Here is a 24,984-nt window from a genome sequence, read left to right as displayed (position 1 = left end):
GTTGCTCCGTTCCGGTGCTGACATTACTGTTATGTTGTTCCGTCGGGCTGGTAACTAGTTGTTTTATTATTAACATCACATTTTTCAGGGGTCCTTAAGATGGCCATATACTGAAAGATAATCTTTTGGATCAGCTAATGAAAAGACTGTGCTTGACGCTAACATAAGGTACATTGGCCCTCATTCCGAGTTGATCACTCACTAGCTACTTTTAGCAGCCGCGCAAACGCATAGTGGCCGCCCACGGGGGAGTGTATTTTCACTTTGCAGGAGTGCGAACGCCTGTGCAGCCGAGCGGCTGCAAACACATTTTGTGCAGAACAAGACCAGCCCTGTAGTTACTGATTCTGTGCGATGATTGCTGCGACGAGTGACACGGTAATGACGTCAGATACCCGCCCAGCAAACACCCGGCCTGCGTTCTTCCAAACACTCCCAGAAAACGGTCAGTTGACACCCATAAACGCCCTCTTCCTGTCAATCTCCTTGCGATCGGCTGTGTGACTGAAAGCGTCACTAGAACCTGTGCAAAACCACGATGCTCTTTGTACCCCTACGCCGTGCGTGCGCATTGTGGTGCATGCACAGTTTAGCAGTTTTTTTAACTGATCGCTACGCAGCGAACAACGGCGGCGTGCAATTAACTCGGAATGACCCCCATAGTACATACACACATTCGGATGAGCTGGTTTGCTATATGTGGCACCCAGCTACATTCAGCACATTGTTAACACAATTTTCTGGATCTAATAATACAATCCTACATTCCCTAGACAAATAACCTGTGAATACACACTGCCAGTTCGGTGCGGTATGAAAAGTCGACAAGCAATAATATTAAAATATCAACATGTTCATAATGTCGATATTAAACATGTCGACACCCGATTGTTGACATACAGTTTTTTGCTAATTTTAGCCTAACATTAAAACCCTAACCCTAAAAATAAAACAAAAATGTAAGGTTGACATTCAGAGCCTGTCGACATTCTGCCCGGATCCTATTTGGTGTATTTAATGCTTGTGAATGTGTTTGTGTGTACTATAAGCATGTTTGTCACAGACTGGAGAGCTCTGTGATAAGAGCATGACATGTCATCAAGGAATGCTGACAGATGACAACCGGGTGCACAAAGTACCTTAAATTTACATTTTTAGCACAATATGAATTTTAGTACATCTAATTCCCTTATTCATTTTCAGCAAAACAATATGATTTGCTTGAAGCCCTCATTACATTCATTTAAATGAAACTGGTTATTACATAACAAAACCATTGATTCCAGTGCTTGCTCTCCAACGTCATCTGGATCCCAGGCCCTAAAAGTTTGGAAACTTTTGATGTAGAAGTCAGAGAAAAGTTACCGCACTTGATATTATTCCTTTAATGGTAACTCTGAAAGACAGTAATGGAGAAGAATATTCTATATACAATGAAATAGTATGCAGTCTGTGTTCTACTGCCAGCCGTATCTGGCAACATATTCTGTATGCCCCCAAAGCAGTATTATGTAACAGCCACACAGGTATTATCCACAGCAACCGGAAATAATGTTCCTGATTCATTCTATCATCACTGGGCAAAACAAAACATACGCCTACCTACGAGTGTTTATAAATATACTCAGATTTTCACAATGGGATAACTAATTGCAATATTGCAACAATAAGTAAAGATGGGATCTATGCATACAAAGATGGCAACTTGATTGCAGCTTTACGTTTGTGCATAGGGTTTTGGCTAGACAGTGGGTACATTGGGGCAGTAGGCATAAAGCAAGGGAAGGGAAGGGCTCTGACAAAGTTGATTGTGGCAAGGCATTTATCTTGCAATCTGATCATTAGGCTCCCTCACCAAAGGCTGAATGGGCAGCACAGACGGTGTAATGGTTAGCATTATTGCCTCACTGAGGTCCTGGGTTTAATTCCCACTATGGCCCTAACTGTGTGGAGTTTGTATATTCTCTCCATGCTTGCGTGGGTTTCATCCGGGGACTCTGGTTTCCTCCCACAATCCAAAAATATACTGGTAGGTTAATTGGCTCCAAACAAAATCAACCCTAGTATGAATGTGTGTGCGCGTACATGTGAAAGGGAATATAGATTGTAAGCTCCACTGGGGCAGGGACTGATGTGACAAATAGTAAAGCACTGCGGAATATGTGTGCGCTATATAAATAACTGGTAATAAATAAATACATTTAAGTAATTTGGATGCACAAGTGAGAGATGTATGGACACAGATGTTCAGGATACGCATTAAGCGACCAGACTAGGTCATGTAGGTGGCTGAGCCTTTCCAGTGCCACATTAGATGAGAAGTCTGGAAATGGAAAATTTCAGAGATTAATCTAATCCCCATGCTGAGAATATGCTGTTCAGTGCAACCCTGCACAAGAGATATTTCCAAACAAACAGAGGTGCAGCCAGTGAGGGAGATTATTTCCCAACTACACTTCCCACCCTAATAGACCAATTCCCACAGGCTAGATTGGATTTTAACCAATCATAGTGGACGCTTGCATGGTAGAGCAGTTGGCCAATTGGGTGAAAACCAAAAGAAATGTAAATATCTTGCGTAAAATAAACTGAAACTTTCCATTGACAAATAGAGCCAGTACTATGAGACAGCAGGCCTCATACAAAGCTGGGAAACAGTTCTGTGTCCCTTTTCCCTTCCATTGATAATTCACAGAGCTCCTGTTTTGATAAATGCCAAATGTCTTATCATAAATTTTTGATGTGTGCATTCATGAAAATATCTAACAAAAGATGGCACAGACGTGTGGCACGACTAACACAACACACTGAGAACACACTGGCTAGACACAGCCATGCTGTTAGGCAATTTGGCAGACCCCTGTGAGAAACTCATTTCATGTAAGCAGTGTCGGAGGCACTGCAAGTACAACGAAACTTTTTGTCCCATAATCCACCGTGCAGTATATATACTGCACCCCCCCAAAGAAAATATATACTGTATGTCATCAGGACAGGTTGTCATCAGGTGGTTGTCATCAGGACAGTGAGTGCCATTATCATAACTGTATATATATATATATATATATATATAAAAGAAAAGAAAATGTTATTTATTTATGTATTATTTTTAGCTTTTTTACTTTACAGTATATCTGATCAGTGATTATAGTAAATTATATTTAAGGGTGCCACTTATTTGTATTCCCAGAGCCGGCCTTAGGCATAGGCAAACTAGGCAAATGCCTAGGGCATTTGGTATGCTTAGGGGCACCAGCAGCTTCTGCTGATTAAAATGATATGCGGCATGCCTATATTCTGTGTGTGACTGCGGCTGTATCTGCATACAAATTGCTACGTTGCGTGTATTCCTGGAAATCACTGTAATGTAGCATTTCGTATGCAGATACAGCTGCAGTCGCACACAGAATATAGGCATGCTGCATATCATTTTAATCAGCAGAAGCTGCTTGTGAATCCTAGCCATGTAGTAAAGCAAATAATATGCATTTTCATAAACAAAAAGTGCCCGACAGTAAGCAGAGCTGCCAGCTGACTCATGCCAGGCATCTCGTGCAGAAAAAGCGGCGGTGCTAGGGGGCACCAGCCAAAATCTTGCCTAGGGCATCATATTGGTTAGGGCCGGCTCTGTGTATTCCTTATAGGTTCTGGTTATAAACACATATGGGGGGGATGTATTAAGTCTTGGAGAGAGATAAAGTACCCACCAAGCAGCTCCTAAATGCCATGCTATAAGCTGCGTTTGAAAAATAAGAGTTAAGAGCGAATTGGTTGGTAGATTATCTCTCTCTACTTTATCTCTCTCCAAGGCTTCAGTCCACCTCTCCCATAGTAAGTGACACTGAAACGTATATAAACTCCTATAAGTAATGATTCCAAGTTGCATGCATTTCATTCAGCGCACGGATCTGGCGATTTATAGCAGGCTGCGCCAATGTCGAAGCCTGACTGTGCAACGGGCTATTTGGAGACGCACGGCTCTCAGTTGTATCTCCGCCTGCAACTGGGTGGGTGTTACTGGGAGTTTGTATGCAGGATAAGTGTCCCGTAGGTGTGTAGAACGGAATTGCGGACTATTCGGCGATGAGTGTTGCTAGAGATCCTTCCGCTTCCAGACAGATCTCTTTCACCAAGGATATGGCTGGTGCAAATGCATGATGGGGATGACAGCTACTTTCACCAGCAGATGGAAGGTGGCCGGTGGAAATCCGCACTTATTTCTGAAAGCGCAAATCTGAATCTGCTCATTATCTGCACAAACAGTGATGTCATCTCTTATAATCAGTGCAGTAGGGAAACTTGTATATTATAAGACACGCTTCGGGTGGCGATCCAATATTATATTCCCCCTCGGGTGGTGGCGTGAACCAGTGGGAATACCGGGCTTGCGTCAGGATTCCGACCGCCGGCATTTCCCCGGCTGTCGGGTTCCCGGCGTCTGTCTCCTGACCGCCAGGATCCCAACAGTCAGTAATTTAACTGCATACCATTACAGATATTCCAAGTTACACTGGATTTCAGTGATCTGTATACTTATATGTATGCATACACCCACTGGTTGAAGTGGGCAGGCACAGAATTCAATTTACTTCACTACCATTCACAGTGTTCTATGGAACTCTGTGTATTGCACATCAGAGAATTCAGCTCTCACTGGCAGATGTCTTCACATAAACTTTATGTCCTAGCTGGAGACATTGCCATTGTTTAAATTGACTGTCAAGTATAAAGAGACAAATAGTAAAATTTGTTTAATCCATTGTGAGAGGTAATTCAAATATAAACTTATTGGGCACCCAAAAATGGGCGATGACTGTGTAAGAACTCATACTTGCATTGACATGCTATGTTAATTATGTTAATCTGTACAATAAATATCATCTAAATTATATTGGTAAGCCTAAATGGCTGTGTTATTGATTTGAGAGACCTTTATGCTTTTATATATATATATATATATATATATATATATATCTATCTATCAGGGGCGTTTTAAGAGAAGAGGAGGCTCGTGTGCAGCCTTCTGCATCAGGGGCCCCCTACTCTCTGACGATGCACAAGGATTTAATACTCACCTCCCCGGAGTTCCCCGGCGGTGCCGTCCATCACAGCTGCCATTTTCCTGAAGATTTTCCTAATGCGCATGCGCAAAACTCCGGAAAAATGGACGCTGCGCCACATTTCCGGAGTTTTCAGCAAGCGCAAAAGAGTTTGTACCCCCTAGTGTTCAGACTCTATTGCGCTGCCGAGAAGGGATAGCTCCAACGGGGGACTCTAGAGAGGTAAGTATTCAACAAATGGGTGCAGTGTGTGTGGGGTGGGCCCCCCTGGACCTATGTGCCCCGCACATACTGCACCCATTATAGATACGCCAATGATATATATATATAAATATACATAAATATCTATCTATCTATCTATATATATATATATATATATATATATATATATATATATATTTATTATGCCCTAAATATAGAGTAACATTATTATTCAACCGACAGTATATTGTGTGTTGAGTAAAAGTGATTGAACAGCTGCCACCGCTTTGCATTCTTTCATTCGTTTTGCAGAGCAGATGCACATTAAAAGTGTCTTACAATAATACTCACTGCTTTGGCAAAATTCAATACATTATAGACTTTGTTTTGTTCTCTGTTTGTTTTCTGTTTTGTTACTTGTTTGTAAACTCTTTCTCAGTCATTGTTATTACTTGCTTTTGTCTTATTTTGTTTTGACATTCAAAAATGTAAACTTTATTCTAATTTCCAAAATATCAACTCAAAGAAAAAAAGTACTTATTCATATATTGCAGCTGCTGACACATTAACCCCGCCACTTCTTTAGGCCTAAACAGGCCTAAAATAACAAATAATAAAATATCAAAATTACATATATGACACATACCCTATGAAATACGAATTGCCAACAAGCGATTTATGTCTTTCTAATTTGGAGATAATTTGGAGAGCCGTAGTAATAATAAATGCTTGAATGTAAAATATACAGCAAATTAGCAAATCAACAGCAGATTTGAAAGAAAAAAATCAGAATAGGGATATGTATCTAACCGCACAAATATTATACATTACTATCTGCTCACTTTAGACTTGTATATTTTAAAAAGCGACTTACAGATATTCTTCTTGTTCCTAGTGCTCAGTAACGTGTGGCAGAGGCGTGCAGCAGAGGACCATCCACTGCCAAATTGTTGCACAGAAAGTGTCCAGGGACTCGGAGTGTAATCAGTCTACGAGACCTGTATCACAGCAATTTTGCCAGACAGCGACTTGTCCAGTTTACACTTGGAAAGCAGAAGAATGGCAAGACGTAAGTGGGAGATCCGAGGGGTGGGTGTCAGCTCTGTAATATTCAAAACGTACAAGATGCTCATCCTGACGTTAGTTGGGATCACGTTACTCCGATGAGGTGTAAGCTGCAGCCTTGAGTGCGTTCGTAGATTTTTGTCAGATTGCCAGAGTTTACTCACGGCAGGGATTCAGCCTGCACTGATACAAATCATATGACTGATGGAGTTTTTTTTTTTTTTAAGTCCAGCACACTTGCCTGCCAAAAAAGGACACACGTGTTCTGAAAGATTAGTAAGTGATGTAAGGAAATGTGTTTCAAAACTTTCACAATGTACAGGCCATTTCGTAAATGTAAATTATGATCGCTTTGGTTTAAATGAAGAAATCCATTTTTTTATTTTTTTTAGTGATGACTATTCCAGAGGAAAAGCAGTAGGTACGGACAGAAATGCATTTCCTCTATCTAACTTCCCCGGAACACAGGAGCATACTTATCAAAGCTTGGTGATAGATAAAGTACCATTCAATCAGCTCCTAACGGTTAGGTTTTATTTTGTATTTGAAAAATGAAAGGAGCTGATTGGTTGGTACTTTATCCCTGTCCACTTGGGGGGTTATTAATTGATGAACGCAGATGGCTGCACAAGCAACCATAGCTGCGCTCATCTCTGCACATGCTGATGGCCGCCCAGCAGAGGGATAGGCCGCCCAGCATGTGTGAAGCCACCTCCCTATGCGACCGCAATCTAATTGCGAGCGCATCGGATCTAAGTTTGACTCCTGGCGCTGCTCTGCCAGGTGGACATTTTTTTTCCGGAGCGGTTGCATGTGACATCACGCAGCTGCCCCGAAACCGGTCCAGCCCACTCCCATTTTCCCGACACCGTCCCCGCAATGCTGTAACTCCACCCCCGCAACAGCCTCGCCTGTCAATCACTGCGCAGTTTGCCGCTGTTGCAGCTGGGTCTGAATTACCCTCTTTATTTCTCTTCAAGATTTGAGAAATGCCTCCTGCAGTTCTGCTAATAGAAGCAAATATTTGTGAAAAGTGACAAAACAAATCCAAAAATTTCGCTTTTTTCGGTTTCTGGAAAATGTTTAAACATGAGTCAGAGAAATGTTTTACAGAATAATGTAAGTTCAGAATAATTCCGGCTAAAAATTATTCTAGCTAACACCCCTCGCTCATAGTAGTACTATCACAGGAACCTTCCCAATTTGGGAAACTGATCCCCACCTGCGCTTCCTCCCTCGTTGACCACTCTGTTACAGAAACAGCGCTGCACGATTTCGGTTTTACTTAAAGTCTGCTTTAACCGCCCTTGTTTATTAGGGGCAGTCCCTGACGTCCAGATGCCACTGTTTTATAAAAAAGGGTTAATGATTTTCTGTTGCTTCCTGTATATTGTGCCTTGCCAGATGCTAGCAATTAAGTCCACCTTAGTTGTTTCTTCCTTGTGCAGCAGGTTACAAATCTGACCGTGGAGATCTTTGTGATTTTTCTCCGCCATGTCGTATAAAGGAAAACATAAAACGTTACAAACCAATTCTAAGACAGGGCAGAGATGGAAAGGGTGTAATAGGGAGAGTACAATATAAAACATTCATTGATTTTTCAATTATAAAATGGTTAATTGATGCAGTGTGACATTTGTAGGTGTGCTTTATGGGGGTAATTCAGAGTTGATCGCTGCAGCAAATTTGTTAGCAGTTGGTCAAAACCATGGGGGTCATTCCGAGTTGTTCGCTCGTTGCCGATTTTCACAGCGCAGCGATCAGGTGAAAAATCTGCATTTCTGCGCATGCGTATGGGCCGCAATGCGCACGCACGTCGTACGGGTACAAAGCCCGTTGTGGTTGTGCACAGGTTGTAGTGAAGTTTTCAGTCGCACTGATGGCTGCAAGAAGATTGACAGGAAGGGGGCGTTTCTGGGTGTCAACTGACCGTTTTCAGGGAGTGTTTGCAAAAACGCAGGCGTGTCTGAAAAAACGCAGGCATGGCTGGGCGTTCGCTGGGCGGGTGTATGATGTCAAATCTGGACACGAATAGGCTGAAGTGATCGCAAGCGCTGAGTAGATTCAGAGCTACTCTGAAACTGCACAAACTGTTTTTGCAGAGCTCGGATGCACATGCGTTCGCACTTCTGCTAAGCTAAAATACACTCCCCAGTGGGCGGCAGCATAGCGTTTGCATTTCTGCTAAAACTAGCTAGCGAGCGATCAACTCGGAATGACCCCCCATGTGCACTGCAGGGGAGGCAGATATAACATGTGCAGAGAGTGTTAGATTTGGGTGGATTATATTGTTTCTGTGCAGGGTAAATACTGGCTGCTTTATTTTTACACTGCAATTCGATTTCAATTTGAACAAACCCCAACCAAATCTAACTCTCTGAATTTCCCCCTATGTGTGTTTTGTTTTAAGTTATTATTTTTTTCTTTCTGTTGGTTTCATCAAATGCCATAAAGCATTGGTGAATCATTATGACTTTTATAGAGAAGGTATTGCGTTCACCCGACAGTGCAAGGCCAATAAGTGCATAGAGGTCCAAAGGACTGTGGGTAGAGACATGCAAATGACCAACTTTTGTCCTTTCTGCATGTTATTGTACAGATGGAGCAAATTCTGCTGGTCATGTTAATATAAACGTTCTTTGATTTAACATTAGCATTGGAGACCAAGATGAATGAAAGCTTGTTGGATATGCAATGCTTTACTGAGTCTAAACTATGGTAGGGGAGGAACATAGGGGGTAATTCCAAGTTGATCGCAGCAGGAAATTTTTTAGCAGTTGGGCAAAACCATGTGCACTGCAGGGGAGGCAGATATAACATTTGCAGAGAGAGTTAGATTTGGGTTAGGTTATTTTATTTCTGTGCAGGGTAAATACTGGCTGCTTTATTTTTACACTGCAAATTAGATTGCAGATTGAACACACCCCACCCAAATCTAACTCTCTCTGCACATGTTATATCTGCCTCCCCTGCAGTGCACATGGTTTTGCCCAATTGCTAACAGAATTCCTGCTGCGATCAACTTGGAATTACACCCATACTTAAGTGTATTTGCTAACATCTCTAACTTAAAAAAAAACCAGGTCAACAAAGACTTGCCACCACATGCCCTAGGTACGCCATGGTTTTTCCATACCATGTTGGGTGTTGCTCCGGGATCCGGTCTGAAGATCGACAGTGTCTAGGTCGACAATGTTTAGGTCGACCACTATAGGTCGACAGTCACTAGGTTGACATGGATGGGAGGTCGACAGGGTTTTTAGGTCGACATGTGCTAGGTCGACAGGTCTAAAGGTCGACATGAGTTTTTCACTTTTTTTGGGGGGGGGATTTTTTCATACTTAACGATCCATGTGGACTACGATTGGAACGGTAAAGTGTGCCGAGCGAAGCGGTAGCGGAGCGAAGGCACCATGCCCGAAGCATGGCGAGCGAAGCGAGCCATGCGAGGGGACGCGGTGCACTAATTTGGGGTCCCGGTCACTTTAAGAAGAAAACGACAAAAAAAAAAAAAATCCTCATGTCGACCTTTAGACCTGTCGACCTAGCACAGGTCGACCTAGAAACCCTGTCGACCTTCCATCCATGTCGACCTAGTGACTGTCGACCTATAGTGGTCGACCTAAACATTGTCGACGTAGACACTGTCGATAAAACGAACCACACCCGTTGCTCCATCCATTTCTTGCCCAGGATCTCTGGACTATCCCTTGATGTGATGAAGAGGCATAGGACCCAATTCAGATTTCGCACAGCGTGCGATTATCAATTGACTGTGCATGTGTATGTACCGCAATGCGCACGCGCGTCGCCAAACAACAACAGGCATTGCCAAACAGCGACAAGCTGGTGAGAAAATTTAGATCGTACAGCCATTCTCAAGCTGATTGACAGAAAGAGGACGTTTGTGGGTGGTAACTGGCCATTTTCTGAGAGTGTCAGGAAAAACGCAGACGTGTCCAAGCGTTTTCAGGGAGGGTGTGTGACGTCAGCTCCGGACCCGATCAGCCTGTTCTCATTGCACTGTAGGAGTAAGCAGGGCCGCCAAGAGAAATCCTGGGCCCCTGCGCCCCCCCTGGAGGGGGTGTGACCACAGCATGCTGAGGCGTGTCTAGCACATGAGAAGCACCCACTCGCAGCCAGGGCAGTAGAGAGCCTGGCTGGGCACAGGGTCCTTTTCAGGGGGCGTGGCTTAATCACTATGCACCCATAGAAATAAATACAGATTTTTTTTATCATAAGCCCCTCCCTGGCCACACTGCTGCCCAGCATACAGCCGTGTGTGCTGGGCTGAGAAGAAGAGCTGCAGCTACTGCTGCCAGGTAAAGGGGAGGGGGGGGGGGGGTAATTTGTACCCTCCCCCCACACTCTCGAAACCACTGGGAGTAAGTCCTGGGCTGCGTACAGACTGGAAAAACCATTCAATGGTGAGTGAGTTGCGAACAGATTTGCATCTGTCCGCTGACTGAGGGACATTTTTGCATGGTGTACACATGTGAGTACACAGTATATTACATTGTAGTGCCACCAGTAAACAGTATGCCACATTGTAGTGCCACCAGTACATAGTATGTCACATTGTAGTGCCACCAGTACACAGTATGTCACATTGTAGTGCCACCAGTACACAGTATGCCACATTGTAGTGCCACCAGTACACAGTATGTCACATTGTAGTGCCACCAGTACACAGTATGTCACATTGTAGTGCCATCAGTACACAGTATGTCACATTGTAGTGCCACCAGTACACAGTATGTCACATTGTAGTGCCACCAGTACACAGTATGTCACATTGTAGTGCCACCAGTACACAGTATGTCACATTGTAATGCCACCAGTACACAGTATATTACATTGTAGTGCCACCAGTACATAGTATGTCACATTGTAGTGCCACCAGTACACAGTATGTCACATTGTAGTGCCACCAGTACATAGTATGTCACATTGTAGTGCCACCAGTACACAGACAGTATGCCACATTGTAGTGCCACCAGTACATAGTATGTCACATTGTAGTGCCACCAGTACATAGTATGTCACATTGTAGTGCCACCAGTACACAGTATGCCACATTGTAGTGCCACCAGCACACAGTATGTCACATTGTAGTGCCACCAGTACACAGTATGTCACATTGTAGTGCCACCAGTACATAGTATGTCACATTGTAGTGCCACCAGTACACAGTATGTCGCATTGTAGTGCCACCAGTACACATTATATTACATTGTAGTGCCACCAGTACATAGTATGCCACATTGTAGTGCCACCAGTACATAGTATGCCACATTGTAGTGCCACCAGTACACAGTATATTACATTGTAGTGCCACCAGTACACAGTATATCACATTGTAGTGCCACCAGTACATAGTATGCCACATTGTAGTGCCACCAGTACATAGTATGCCACATTGTAGTGCCACCAGTACACAGTATATTACATTGTAGTGCCACCAGTACACAGTATATTACATTGTAGTGCCACCAGTACACAGTATATTACATTGTAGTGCCACCAGTACACAGTATGCCACATTGTAGTGCCACCAGTACACAGTATGCCACATTGTAGTGCCACCAATACACAGTATATCACGTTGTAGTGCCACCAGTACACAGTATATCACGTTGTAGTGCCACCAGTACACAGTATGCCACATTGTAGTGCCACCAGTACACAGTATATCACATTGTAGTGCCACCAGTACACAGTATGCCACATTGTAGTGCCACCAGTACACAGTATATCACATTGTAGTGCCACCAGTACACAGTATATCACATTGTAGTGCCATTAGTACACAGTATGCCACATTGTAGTGTCATTAGTACACAGTATGCCACATTGTAGTACCACCAGTATACAGTATATCACGTTGTAGTGCCACCAGTACACAGTATATCACACTGTAGTACCACCAGTACATATCATATCACACTGTAGTGCCACCAGTACATAGTATATCACACTGTAGTGCCACCAGTACATAGTATATCACACTGTAGTGCCACCAGTACATAGCATATCACACTGTAGTGCCACCAGTACATAGTATATCACACTGTAGTGCCACCAGTACACAGCATATCACACTGTAATGCCACCAGTACACAGTATATCAGTGTAGTGCCACCAGTACACAGTATATCACACTGTAGTGCCACCAGTACACAGTATATCACACTGTAGTGCCACCAGTACACAGCATATCACACTGTAGTGCCACCAGTACACAGTATATCACACTGTAGTGCCACTAGTACACAGCATATCACACTGTAGTGCCACCAGTACACAGTATACCACACTGTAGTGCCACCAGTACACAGTATATCACACTGTAGTGCCACCAGTACACAGTATATCACACTGTAGTGCCACCAGTACACAGTATATCACACTGTAGTGCCACCAGTACACAACATATCACACTGTAGTGCCACCAGTACACAGTATATCACACTGTAGTGCCACCAGTACACAGTATATCACACTGTAGTGCCACCAGTACACAGTATATCACACTGTAGTGCCACCAGTACACAGTATATCACACTGTAGTGCCATAAGTACACAGCATATCACACTGTAGTGCCACCAGTACACAGTATACCACATTGTAGTGCCACCAGTACACAGCAAATCACACTGTAGTGCCACCAGTACACAGCATATCACACTGTAGTGCCACCAGTACACAGTATATCACACTGTAGTGCCACCAGTACACAGTATGTTACGCAGTGCCTCCCAATTCATATTATACCATCAGGACTAAATTGCGCTGTGTCCATATTGGGGGCATGTTACTACTTGGAAGCTGTGATCCTGTGCGTAGTAGAAATGTCTCCGAAGTCTTACTTCCTGCGGCCTACCCAGGTGTTTGATGTTTGCCTGATGCGAAGCTGTGTCCACTGCCCCAAGCAATGAATTTTCTACAGATTGCCAAAAAGTTAAGATTAAGGGGTTAAGATTAAGTGGGTCACATAAAAGGGGCGACGAGCCCTCCATTTTTGCCTACAGAAGAATGGTGCCAGTGTCATTATCCTGGAGGTTTCGTCTGAGAGGGCCACAGCTGCTGCAGAGGGTAAGTAGATTGAATGGGGACAGAGTGTGTGGTGTGGTTCCTGCCTGGAACCAGGAACCTGGGTGCACTGCACACCCTGCAACCATTAAAGACACACCACTGGGATATCACCAGCAGTAAGCGTTATCACCGGGACTTGTCTTGCTGTTAAACGTTTCTCCTTACCATTGGAAGAGGAAGATTGTTTAAAAAGTGTTGTAACAGTCCTTGTACCTCCGTGATACCTGTTTGGTTATCACCATCTTTGGGTGGCAATAACAGAAGCATAGCAAAAATGATTAATTCCCAGAATAAGCCTTAAGCCAATTTTTAAACATTTTGAAACTGATTTAAATCTATTTTTAAACTATACTTCTTATCACTGTGATGTAGTGATAAATAGCAGTGTCATAACATTTCATACCCACAGTAACGTCTTTCATGTAGTCTAAAGGGCCCCATACACTAGAATGATTATGCCCGATTTCAGCCCAATTCGGGCCGATATATTGGGTGAAATCGGGCATTTTGGCTGTGTATCCGATCCGATGCGCGATCCCGTGATCATCGGATCCTGCTCATGATATGTCGGATCCTGCAGGCATGGCTGGGATCGCCCAAGATATATCGTATGCAAAAGGACAGCATACAATGTATCTTGGGGGATCCTGCCGTCCGGGAGGCTGCCAGCGATCGCCTGCGACATGTCAGATGGACATGTCGCAGTAGTGTATGGGGCCCTTTAGTTTATCTTTCTTAGTACAGGACAGGTTGTATATTTGTGCTCATGTACTGCACTTTTGGCCATGTAGTATATTTCACAATAAATCTAAGTGTTTGTTTATAAAACAGATTTATTCTGCTCATTCCAAAAAATGTACAAGTTATTCACTCTGAGATACACGGCCAACAAATACACCTGTTACCCATAATGGGCCTGACCCGATGGTTTACGCACATATCCGATGTTTGGGGGTCCTGCAGGATTGCTCACAGCCTCCCCCCCCCATACCCGCAACATGATTGGTCGTGATGGTGATCCGATATCTTAACAACAGACAACAGACTCCTATTTTGTGCAAAGTTAATTTTGTGCCCAATACAAAATTTTATAAAAGTATTGAATCCAGTGCTGCACTCCTTCTTGGCTTTTCCTCAAAGGCCGGCTCTGTTTATGCAGAAAAAGGAAGGAACAGGAGGTGCACAATGGTGAAGTACATTTTTAAAAGAATAAGCTTTACTCAAGGTCAGAATACACTCACATGGGTAGATGTGATATACAGTATATTAATATCATAAACAGGGAACAAAGAACCGGTCCGTAAGCATTTGCCGGCACAACTGGTGTCCTTTTAAATTCCAAGCCTCAAACCTGCACCGATGACGTCACTGTGTCAGCCTCTCCAGTAGTCCCGCCAGAGGGTTATTCAGGTTTGTTAGCAAACCAAAAAAAGCACACTAAAGGGCAAAACCATGTTGCACTGCAGGTGGGGCAGATGTAACATGTGCAGAGAGAGTTAGATTTGAGTGGGTTATTTTGTTTCTGTGCAGGGTAAATACTGGCTGCTTTATTTTTACACTGCAATTTAGATTTCAGTTTGAACACCCCCCACCCAAATCTAACTCTCTCTGCACATGTTACATCTGCCCCACGTACATTGTGATATGGTTTTGCCCATTAGTGTTGCTTTTTTTGTTTGCTAACAAACCTGCATAAGGCCCTAAGTCAACTGGAGAGGAAACACGTTTGGGCCGGACTGCTCAGAGTGTGGGGAGAGCCTGGGGAAGAGTGTGCCTAGCAGAGCAGTGGGGAATAGATGCGCTGCGCATGCACGTGGCCTCTATTCACGGTTGACAGAGGGGCTGGGGGCATGGCCAGCAGCTTCCAGAGCGCTGGGCGTGACCCAACAGTGATGAAAACGGGGCGTGACTCATGAACACAGCATTCCCCAACAATCCACGGCCCTTTTGTCGTGCCAATGCTCCTTTTTCGGACTTGCGCGGCTTCACCATGCCCAGTGGTCCCTCTGTCACTCTCAAGAATGTTGGGAGATATGCATTTGTGAGTACATAAGCAGGTTTTATGCATGTATATGAGTGTGTGCATATATACAGAATGGGCGTGACGCGGCATCATTTCTAATCTCCCAACTGTCCCTATTCAAGCGGGATAGTCCCACTATTCGGACACCGTCCCGCTGTCCCACCTGCGGTCCGCAGTGTCCTGCGGGTTGGAGGGAAGTTGGGAGATCCTTTGATCACCTGCTACTCTGCTCTGCTAATCAGCGAGTGAACACCGTATAGATGCCATGTGTACGGCATCTAAACAGAGCAGGGCGATGAGCTGGGGGCTGCCCAGCTGCTTGGGGAGAGCTGGGAACGCCGACAAAATGCTGATAACAGGGTCAAGCCGCAAGGCTACACCCACTCACATGAGGCCACACCCCCTTCTAGCAGCAGCCACACACCCTTCCCAGGCCTCGATCTGCATGTACATCCCGCACTGACATCAGGAAATTGTTATCACATGAGCGCCTGCATCAGCATTGCTGGGCCCACATGTCTGTCCGGGTCCTATACATGAGTACCAACATGCCCCCTAAAGCAGACCCTGGATGAAATGGTAACATGGAAAGGCCCTTAGAGCAGTGGTCTCCAACCTTAATTGGGGTGTGAGCTACTTTTGGAAAATAAAACCTCTGAAGGAGCTACCCCCTCCCCCCAATGCGCGTGCCTTCCTGCGAAAGTGGGTGTGGCCTCACAAATGTAGGGGGTGTGGCCTCACAACTACAAATAATACCCCTGCGTAGTGCCAGATACACAAATAATGCCCATCAGCAGTGCCAGATATACAAATAATGCCCCTCAGCAGTGCTAGATACACAAATAATGCCCCCAGCAGTGCCAGATACACAAATAATGTCCCCCAGCAGTGCCAGATACACAAATAATGCCCCCAGCAGTGCCAGATACACAAATAATGCCCCCAGCAGTGCCAGATACACAAATAATGCCCCCAGCAGTGCCAGATACACAAATAATGCCCCCACCAGTGCCAGATACACAAATAATGCCCCCCAGCAGTGCCAGATACACAAATAATGCCCCCAGCAGTGCCAGATACACAAATAATGCCCCCAGCAGTACCAGATACACAAATAATGCCCCCAGCAGTGCCAGATACACAAATAATGCCCCCAGCAGTACCAGATACACAAATAATGCCCCCACCAGTGCCAGATACAATGCCCCCACCAGTGCCAGATACAATTCCCCCCGCAACACCAGATAAAATGCCCCCCCCCCACAGTCAGAGCCGGATTAAGGGGGGGGTCCCAGGGATACGTACCCCGGGCCCCCCTTTCCAAAAGGGCCCCCTGCCACACCACAGATCGGATCTTTCTTCAATCCGATCTGCGGTGCAGCGCTCACGAGCCCCGGCTCCCCGCTGCCCTGTCCCTCCTCCTCCTTCAGTACAGCGTGCGGCGCACCAATGACGGAGCCGCATGCTTGCTGAGCCGGACAGCAATTGGACAACTGAGCCGTCGCTCAGCTGCGCTGACTACAGCTCTAAGAAGAGTGCTCTAACAGCTGTAGTCAGGGCAGCTGAGCGACGGCTCAGCTGTCCAATTGCTGTCCGGCTCAGCAAGCCTGCGGCTCAGTCATTGGCGGGCCGCACGCTGAACTGAAGGAGGAGGGATTCTTAGATAAATATATATATCCCATCTGGATACTTGCGTTATATGGTTCGAGACGCCTGGCTCAGCTTCGACGTTCCGCTACAGGTAGCAATTCCTGTGCTTGCATATGTTTTCCTGAATTATATGACTTGCATACACATTCACTTATAGGGGCAGATTCAATTAGCCACCATCTTGCATTGCACTTTTTTTTTTTAATGAAATATGGTAGGCAGAGTGTTGGCTGATCTACAGGCTGCGTGCAGGATCTGCCTTTCGGAGTTAACATGCATAAACCACCAGGACCTCTTCTCCATTTAGGATTAGTAGTTTTGTCACAAAGGAACTTGCATAAATCGCAAGTTAAGATGCATATTTTAAGAAAAAGGTATATAAAATTGAAGCTTAAGCATAACGATGTCTGACGCCACAGTATTGGATACACTGTGCGCCACATGTTACAGGATTTTTGTAATATGCAAGTTCCCTCAAAAAATGTTGGGTTCTCTATTTGAAATATTCAAGGAAATAGTACTTTCAATTGTGCAAAATTCGCACAAATATTTGCATAAAAGAAGCATAACACTAGCAAAAAAGTAGCATAATATTAGTGGAAAAGTAGCAAAGAGCATGCAGACCAGGGCCGGATTAACACATACTATATATATATATATATATATATATATATATATATATATAAATAAAAGAATCCCTCCTCCTTCAGTGGACTAAAAAACTAATAATAAATATATATATATATATATATATATATATTTTTTTTTTTTTTTTTAATTAGTTGTTTAGTCCATGGGGGCCCCCTGCACTTTAGTACCCCAGGCCTCCCGGGGCCTTAATCCGGCTCTGCCCACAGTGTCCGACACAGTGCTAACCCTTGCTGGCTTCTTATACTGCCGCCGGTGCTGCTCCTCCTGTTTGAGGGACGGAAGGGGAGGAGAGCGCTGCGCGCGCCTCTCCTGTGAAGTCCGGAGAGCGGCTGCGGTGAGGGTGACAGAGTCTCCGGTGGCGGCGGGCATTTAAAATATGGTGCCAGTAAGTGAGCCAATCAAAACTTGCGGTCCGGCAGCCAATCAGGTGCCGCCACTGCAGGTCCACGAGTTCCGATAGGCTGACGGCCAGCACCATATTAAAAATGAATGGAGGAGGAGTGCCAGTGACTGCCCAAGCCTGTGCGCTCTGTGAGCTACCGAAAATACTACGGCGAGCTACCGGTTGGAGATCACTGCCGTAGAGGAACAGCACAGTTCAGTTTGGGTGTAATAAAGCTGGTCATTTTGTTATCTTGGCCTTAATGAGCCTTAATACTCACATTGATTGTATTCATAGTGTATATTATTTTAATAAAATGGAACATATCTTAAAAAGATAATACAGATCATAATATTTACTGACTCTTTCTGTCTACTCTCCATCAGAAGCTCGGAGCGGAGACGCTGCTGTCCACTTTGGGGGGCGGGTCTGGACTGTCTCGTCATTAGGCCCCGGCCCCACTGTTAATCTATTTACACTGATGGTGATTTAACACTTACTAAGACTAAGCAGATAGGCAAACACATGTGTTTTATCTAATATATATTTACTGTGGTGATACACAGAATGGCACTTGCTCAATCAATTGGTCCATCACATGTACAAGTAAGGGAGGGGCTAATCTAGACAAGATAAAACAAAAGAAGTTCCCTCAACTCACTGCAATGGACCAGCTAATGAGATTTACACTCTACATGATGATAGTCTTGCAGAGGTCTCAGTTACATATATTTGCAAACCTATGGTAAGCCACCAGTCACAACACGGTGTCTCTGCTCAGGTGGTCCTATACTACATGATAATAGCAAATACTTTGAGCCATACATTTATGTATTTCTAAATTGAAAGATAATTTGTGTGTGGAACCCCATGGATCCTCCAGTGTGGCACTACAAGGATCAGTTCATCATACTCTTCAGCTACTGATCCCATAAAGTACCTGCCTCTCAGAACAGTCATACACATAATTGTAGTTGTTTAATCAATGTATTGGTCCATCACAGGTACATGTAAGGGAGGGACTAATCTAGATGAGAAAAAAAAAAGTTCCCCACGCACACTGCAAAGGACCAGCAAATGAGATTTACTATGGGTCTATTTATTTATTTGGAGACTATTTTATGAAGAAAAAAATAATCCACAATGTTTGGTATAAACTGTCAATTCACCAGCTACAGACAGGATGAATGTGTAGTTTGTTCACACAGTTACATAGGCAAGTTAGATGAGAACCAGCTGTGAAGCCAGACCAGTGCTATTGTAATTGGGTACAGTTAGCGCAGTCAGAAGATTACCAGTCTCATAGAGTCCAATAGCATCTTCCAATCAGATTTACTAACATGCCGGTATTGCAGTGAGCATACATCGAGTTTACAAATACAGCGTAAGACCTCCTACCCACTAGTGATAAAATACTTTAGCAGAGGCGTATCTAGGGTAGGGCGAGTGGGGCACGTGCCCTGGGCACCTTGGCAGGCCCAGGAGAGGGGGGCGCCGCCGGCGTCCAGGGCATCATGCCCCACTCGCCCCTGTCAACCCTAAATGTGAGGGGAGGAGAGCGCAGCGTCTCTCCCTCCCCTCACCGCCGCTGCCAGCACTAGCAGCGCTGCAGTGTCCGGTCTCCGGCGCTAGCCAATCAGAGCTTGCAGACCGGCTCCTGATTGGCTGCCGGTCCGCGAGCTCTAAATGGCTGGCCAACCGGCGCCAGACAGCCGCCGGAGACCTGGAGCGGCAAGGGGGAAGGAGAGGCGCTGCGCTCTCCTCCCCTCACATAGCAACAAGAAGCCATCGGCCGGTAAGTGACGGGGGGGGGGGGGGTCCGGCGGCACGGGGGGGCGGTCCAGCGGCACGGGGTGGCCTGGCACTGTGGGGCATGTATCTGGCACCGTCTGTGGGGCACTGTAACTGGCACTGTGGGGCAATGTAACTGGCACTGTGGGGCAATGTATCTGGCACTGTGGGGCATGTAACTGGCAATAAATGGGGCATGTAACTGGCACTTAGTGGGGCCTGGCACTGTGGGGCATATATCTGGCAATGTATCTGGCACTGTGGGGCATGTAACTGGCACCACATGGGGCATGTAACTGGCACTGAGTGGGGCCTGGCACTGTGGGGCATGTAACTGGCACTGAGTGGGGCCTGGCACTGTGGGGCATTTAACTGGCACTGTGGGGCAATGTAACTGGCACTGTGGGGCATGTATCTGGCACTGTGGGGCATTGTATCCGGCACTGTGGGGCAATGTAACTGGCACTGAGTGGGGCATGTATCTGGCACTGTGGGGCAATGTATCTGGCACTGTGGGGCAATGTATCTGGCACTGTGGGGCATGTAACTGGCACTGTGGGGCAATGTATCTGGCACTGTGGGGCATGTAACTGGCACCAAATGGGGCATGTAACTGGTACTGAGTGGGGCCTGGCACTGTGGGGCAATGTATATGGCACTGTGGGGCATGTAACTGGCACCAAATGGGGCATGTAACTGGCACTGAGTGGGACCTGGCACTGAGGGGCATATATCTGGCACTGTGGGGCAATGTATCTGGCACTGTGGGGAATGTAACTGGCACCAAATGGGGCATGTAACTGTCACTGAGTGGGGCCTTCAGTGGCGCACCCAGGGGGGATTTCCGAGCACCCAGAAACCCCCCTCCACTAAAAAGAAAAAATTTTTTTTTTTTTTTAGCTGCATGAGTATTATTAAAGGCTGTCTAGCGTCCTCTGCAGCCTGCTGTCTTCCTGGTGGCACTTGTAAGTGCAATAAAAGTTTACTTTATTTTAATTATAGTACATATATATCCATGTGCATACATATATACACATGTATATACATACATACATATAAACACACACACGTGATAGATAGAAAGATATATACTAGGTGCTTCATCGCGCCCTACGGGCGCTCTTCACACCGTCGCAAGGGGCTACGCCCCCTTAACCCTTGCATGCCTTTCTGGGGTTTAATATTTTTATTATATGGAGTATTACCTGCATTCCTTTGTTAGTGATTAAATATTGCACAATGAAAGGGCGTGCGATGGTGAAGGAGGCGCAGCCTCTTGCGACGGCGTGAACAGCACCTGCAGGGCACGATGTACAGAATGTAGCGGGTGCGGGCGGGACTGCGGATGGTGTCTGTAGATGCTGCGGGTGGAGGGGAGGCAGAAGTGGGGGTGGGGCCCGGATGGGGAAGGTTCGGGAGGTGCTGCGCGTGGGGGAGGGGCAGAGGAGTGGGGGATGCAGATGGGGGAGGGGTCTGGAGGCACTGCAGGTGGGGGAGGGGCAGGGGTGCCACGGGTGGGAGAGGGGCAGGTGTGGGGATGTTGTGGATGGGTGAAGGGTTCCGGAGGTGCTGTGGGATGGGTGTGCCGGGGGTTGGGTAGGGGACCGCAGGCACCATGGGTAGGGTAGGGGCAGGTACGGGTGTTGCGGCGGATGGGAAAGGAGGTCCGGAGGTGCTGCAGGTGGTGGAGGGGCAGGTGCGGGGGTGCCATTGGTGGGGGAGGGGTGGGTGAGGGTGGGACAGCTGATGGAGGAGGGTGTCTGCAGATGCTGCGGGTGGAGGGGGGCAGGTGTGGGGGGAGACGTATAAGGGGGGTGAATGGTGGAAGGGGCCTGGAGGTGCTGTGGGTGGTGTAGGGGCGGAGGAGTGGGAGCCACGGGTGGTGTAGGGGGTCTGGAGGCACAGCATGTGGGGGAGGGGTGGAGTGCCGTATGTGGTGAAGGGGAAGGAGCGGAGGTGTAGTGCATTGGGGAGAGGTCTGGAGGCGCTGCGGGTACTGTACATGCCATAAAAGGTAGTTGGAGGGTATGCAGTAACAGGGCCAGGACAGGGGTGACAGGGTCAGTACAGGGTTGACGGGGCCAGGACAGGGGTGACGGTGCCAGGACAGGGGTGACGGGGCCAGGACAGGGGTGACGGGGCCAGGACAGAAATGATAGGGACAGGATAGGGGTGACAGGGCCAGGGTAGGGGCGGCAGGACCAGGACAGGGGTGACGGGGCCAGTATAGGGTTGACAGGGCAAGCACAGGGGTGACAGGGCCAGGATAGGGGTAACAGGGCCAGCATAAGGGTGACAGGGCCAGGATAAGGGTGAAAGGGCCAGAATAAGGGTGGCAGGGCAAGGCCAGGGGTGACAGGGACATGACAGAACACAGGGCACGGGAGAGATTGGTATTAGGGACAAAACAGTGGTGACAGACAGATGTGTCTTACCGGAGTCACTGCTGCTGGCTGCTGCTGTTCCATTCCAACCTGTTGGGATCTGCTGCTGCTGGAGACTTGGCATGGCTGACTCTCTCAGGCTGGAGTCCTGCTTTCTCTGCCAGTCCGCATCCCTCCCCCCCTCCTCAGTCACACACCGCAGACCTCGCGCAGCTGCCTGGCACTGTGGTAAGGTGAGACTGGAAATGACTGGTTAGCCCCCAGGAGATGCTGCGGCTGGAGGGAGGAGGGGGTCATAGCATGCACGTGGCGCGGACCTCACGGCTTCCGGGCACTGTGGTAAGGGGAGACTGGGAGTGACTGGTTAGCTCCCAGGAGATGCTGCGGCTGGAGGGAGGAGTGGGTCAGAGCCTGCAGCGCTACCCGCCAGCTAAAGTGTGTGAATGAGCTGGGCGCACTCCACTGCGGGTGGCAGCGCTACAGCTAGCGGTGGGGTTGCCGGGGCTGGAGATAACAGAGGCAGTATGGAACCTGCACAGCGGCAGGTGCCCCACTAAACTGCAGCTAAGAAGCGTGGAGTGTGTCAGAAAGTGACGCTCCTCCGCACCAGAGAGACCCTGCTGAGTATGCCGATGTGGGGGGTCAAGCAAACAGTGAGCCGGTGCCCGTCTGTCTGTATGACATACCCCTCACACACCCCCATACCTCCCAAATGTCCCGATTTTCGCGGGACAGTCCCATTTTTTGGGGTCTGTCCCGCTGTCCCACCCGCGGGTCGCAGTGTCCGGCGGTGGGGGGGGCAGTTGGAAAGCTCCTGTACTCGCTGTTCTGCTTAGCAGAGCAGCGGTGAATAGTGGAGACAGAGGGAGAGGGGGCATCAGGGGGTACGGATTACGGGGGGGGGGGGGGGTTCCAGCAGCAGAGCCGGATTAAGGGGGAAGGGGGGGGTGGCCGGGGGATACGTACCGTTGGCCCCACAGTTTTAGGGGGCCTCCCGGCTGGAGTAGCTCTGTCCCAGCTCAGAAGCTCCCAGCGTCCTGCCAGCAACAGCGGCAGCATTGTGCTACAGTCAGCACACGCTGCTGCATATTGGCAGGTCTGTGGTGTTGCAGGGAGGCAGCAGTCTCCCTGCTTTCTTCTCCCTGTGCGGGTGTGTAGGGGGAGCGACCACGTCCTCTGGATTTAGCCCTAGATGAGGGGTCAAAATCCCATAAAAAAAATAAAAATAAAAATCGGGATTTGCATAAGGAGGCGTGGCCGCGCGGGCCGCGATTAGGCCACGCCCCCAACCCACAGCAGGCACAGCAATGAGATAGGGCTCCCCTGTCTCAAGTGCCCTGTGCCCCCCGGACTCATAATCAGCCCCTGGGGGCATGCCAGCAGCTCACAGAGCGCTGGGCAAGCCCCCTCACTGACGAAAACGGGGGCCCTCCCGTGAAGCCACGCCCCCTTTTCGCCGAGTGTGTTTCCCTCCTTCTGCCTGGAGAAAGCTCCTGCAGAAAGCTGGGAGGTATGCACCCCTGCCTGTGACATGCCCAATGCCCATGCTATCTGCTTCTGCTCCTAGTCTCCTGTAGATTTGGCCAGATCTCTGTGACTCATTTGAATAACTCCGCCCACTGTTGTGACTCCGCCCAGCGTTAGCAAATGAATCACAAGGTCACAGAATAGGGCTATTATATAGGAGATAGATATATATATATATATATATATACATACATACATACATACATGTGTATATATATATGTGTACTGTATGTGTGTGTACATATATATATATATATATATATATATATATATATATGTATGCATGTTTAATATGCTATGTATATGTGTATATGTATGTGTATATATATATATATATATATATATACACACACACACACACACACACACAGACACACTAGTTTTACAGACCCAGCATATACTGGGTCACCTCAGTCCCCACCCCCGTGATTGGCTCCGCCCAGTTCTGGAAACCCCCCCATGCAAATCCTGCGTTTGCCATTGCGCCTAGCACTGTGGGGCATGTAACTGGCACTGAGTGGGGCCTGGCACTGTGGGGCATTTAACTGGCACTGTGGGGCAATGTATCTGGCACTGTGGGGCATGTTTCTGGCACTGTGGGGCATTGTATCCGGCACTGTGGGGCAATGTAACTGGCACTGTGGGGCATTGTATCCGGCACTGTGGGGCAATGTAACTGGCACTGTGGGGCATGTATCTGGCACTGAGTGGGGCATGTATCTGGCACAGTGGGGCAATGTAACTGGCACTGTGGGGCATGTATCTGGCACAGTGGGCAATGTAACTGGCACAGTGGGCAATGTAACTGGCACTGTGGGGCAATGTAACTGGCACTGTGGGGCAATGTAACTGGCACTGTGGGGCAATGTAACTGGCACTGGGTGGGGCAATGTATCCGGCACTGAGTGGGGCAATGTATCCGGCACTGAGTGGGGCAATGTATCCGGCACTGTGGGGCAATGTATCCGGCACTGTGGGGCAATGTATCCGGCACTGTGGGGCAATGTAACCGGCACTGTGGGGCAATGTAACTGGCACTGTGGGCCATTTTCAGTGGCCACACCCCTTCTGGAGCGTGGCCACACCCCTTCTGAAGTGTGGCCACGCCCATTTTTTTTTCAACACGCGCCGCACATGATTCTTTTTGTATGTTT

General features: G+C 47.2%; 1 protein-coding gene and 1 long non-coding RNA gene across 2 annotated transcripts in view; one reads left to right on the top strand and one right to left on the bottom strand.

Annotated features, from left to right (window-relative positions):
- The window catches only part of LOC134958368 (uncharacterized), a 46,317-nt gene extending 40,118 nt beyond the window's left edge, over positions 1 to 6,199 (bottom strand). Inside the window, exons 1-2 of the long non-coding RNA XR_010186977.1 lie at positions 6,136 to 6,199; positions 1,265 to 1,396 (exon numbers count right to left, since the gene is read on the bottom strand). This is a non-coding gene — a long non-coding RNA (uncharacterized LOC134958368). The remainder of the gene's footprint in view (positions 1 to 1,264; positions 1,397 to 6,135) is intronic.
- ADAMTS9 (ADAM metallopeptidase with thrombospondin type 1 motif 9) overlaps positions 1 to 24,984 on the top strand; it is a 366,262-nt gene that overhangs the window by 301,237 nt on the left and 40,041 nt on the right. The window contains exon 30 of the mRNA XM_063940922.1: positions 6,157 to 6,330. Within this exon, the coding sequence (XP_063796992.1) occupies positions 6,157 to 6,330 (174 nt within the window). The remainder of the gene's footprint in view (positions 1 to 6,156; positions 6,331 to 24,984) is intronic.

Source organism: Pseudophryne corroboree, chromosome 9 (genome assembly GCF_028390025.1).
Source record: "Pseudophryne corroboree isolate aPseCor3 chromosome 9, aPseCor3.hap2, whole genome shotgun sequence".
NCBI classification, from domain to species: domain Eukaryota; kingdom Metazoa; phylum Chordata; class Amphibia; order Anura; family Myobatrachidae; genus Pseudophryne; species Pseudophryne corroboree.
This window is presented reverse-complemented; position numbering and strand designations above follow the sequence as displayed.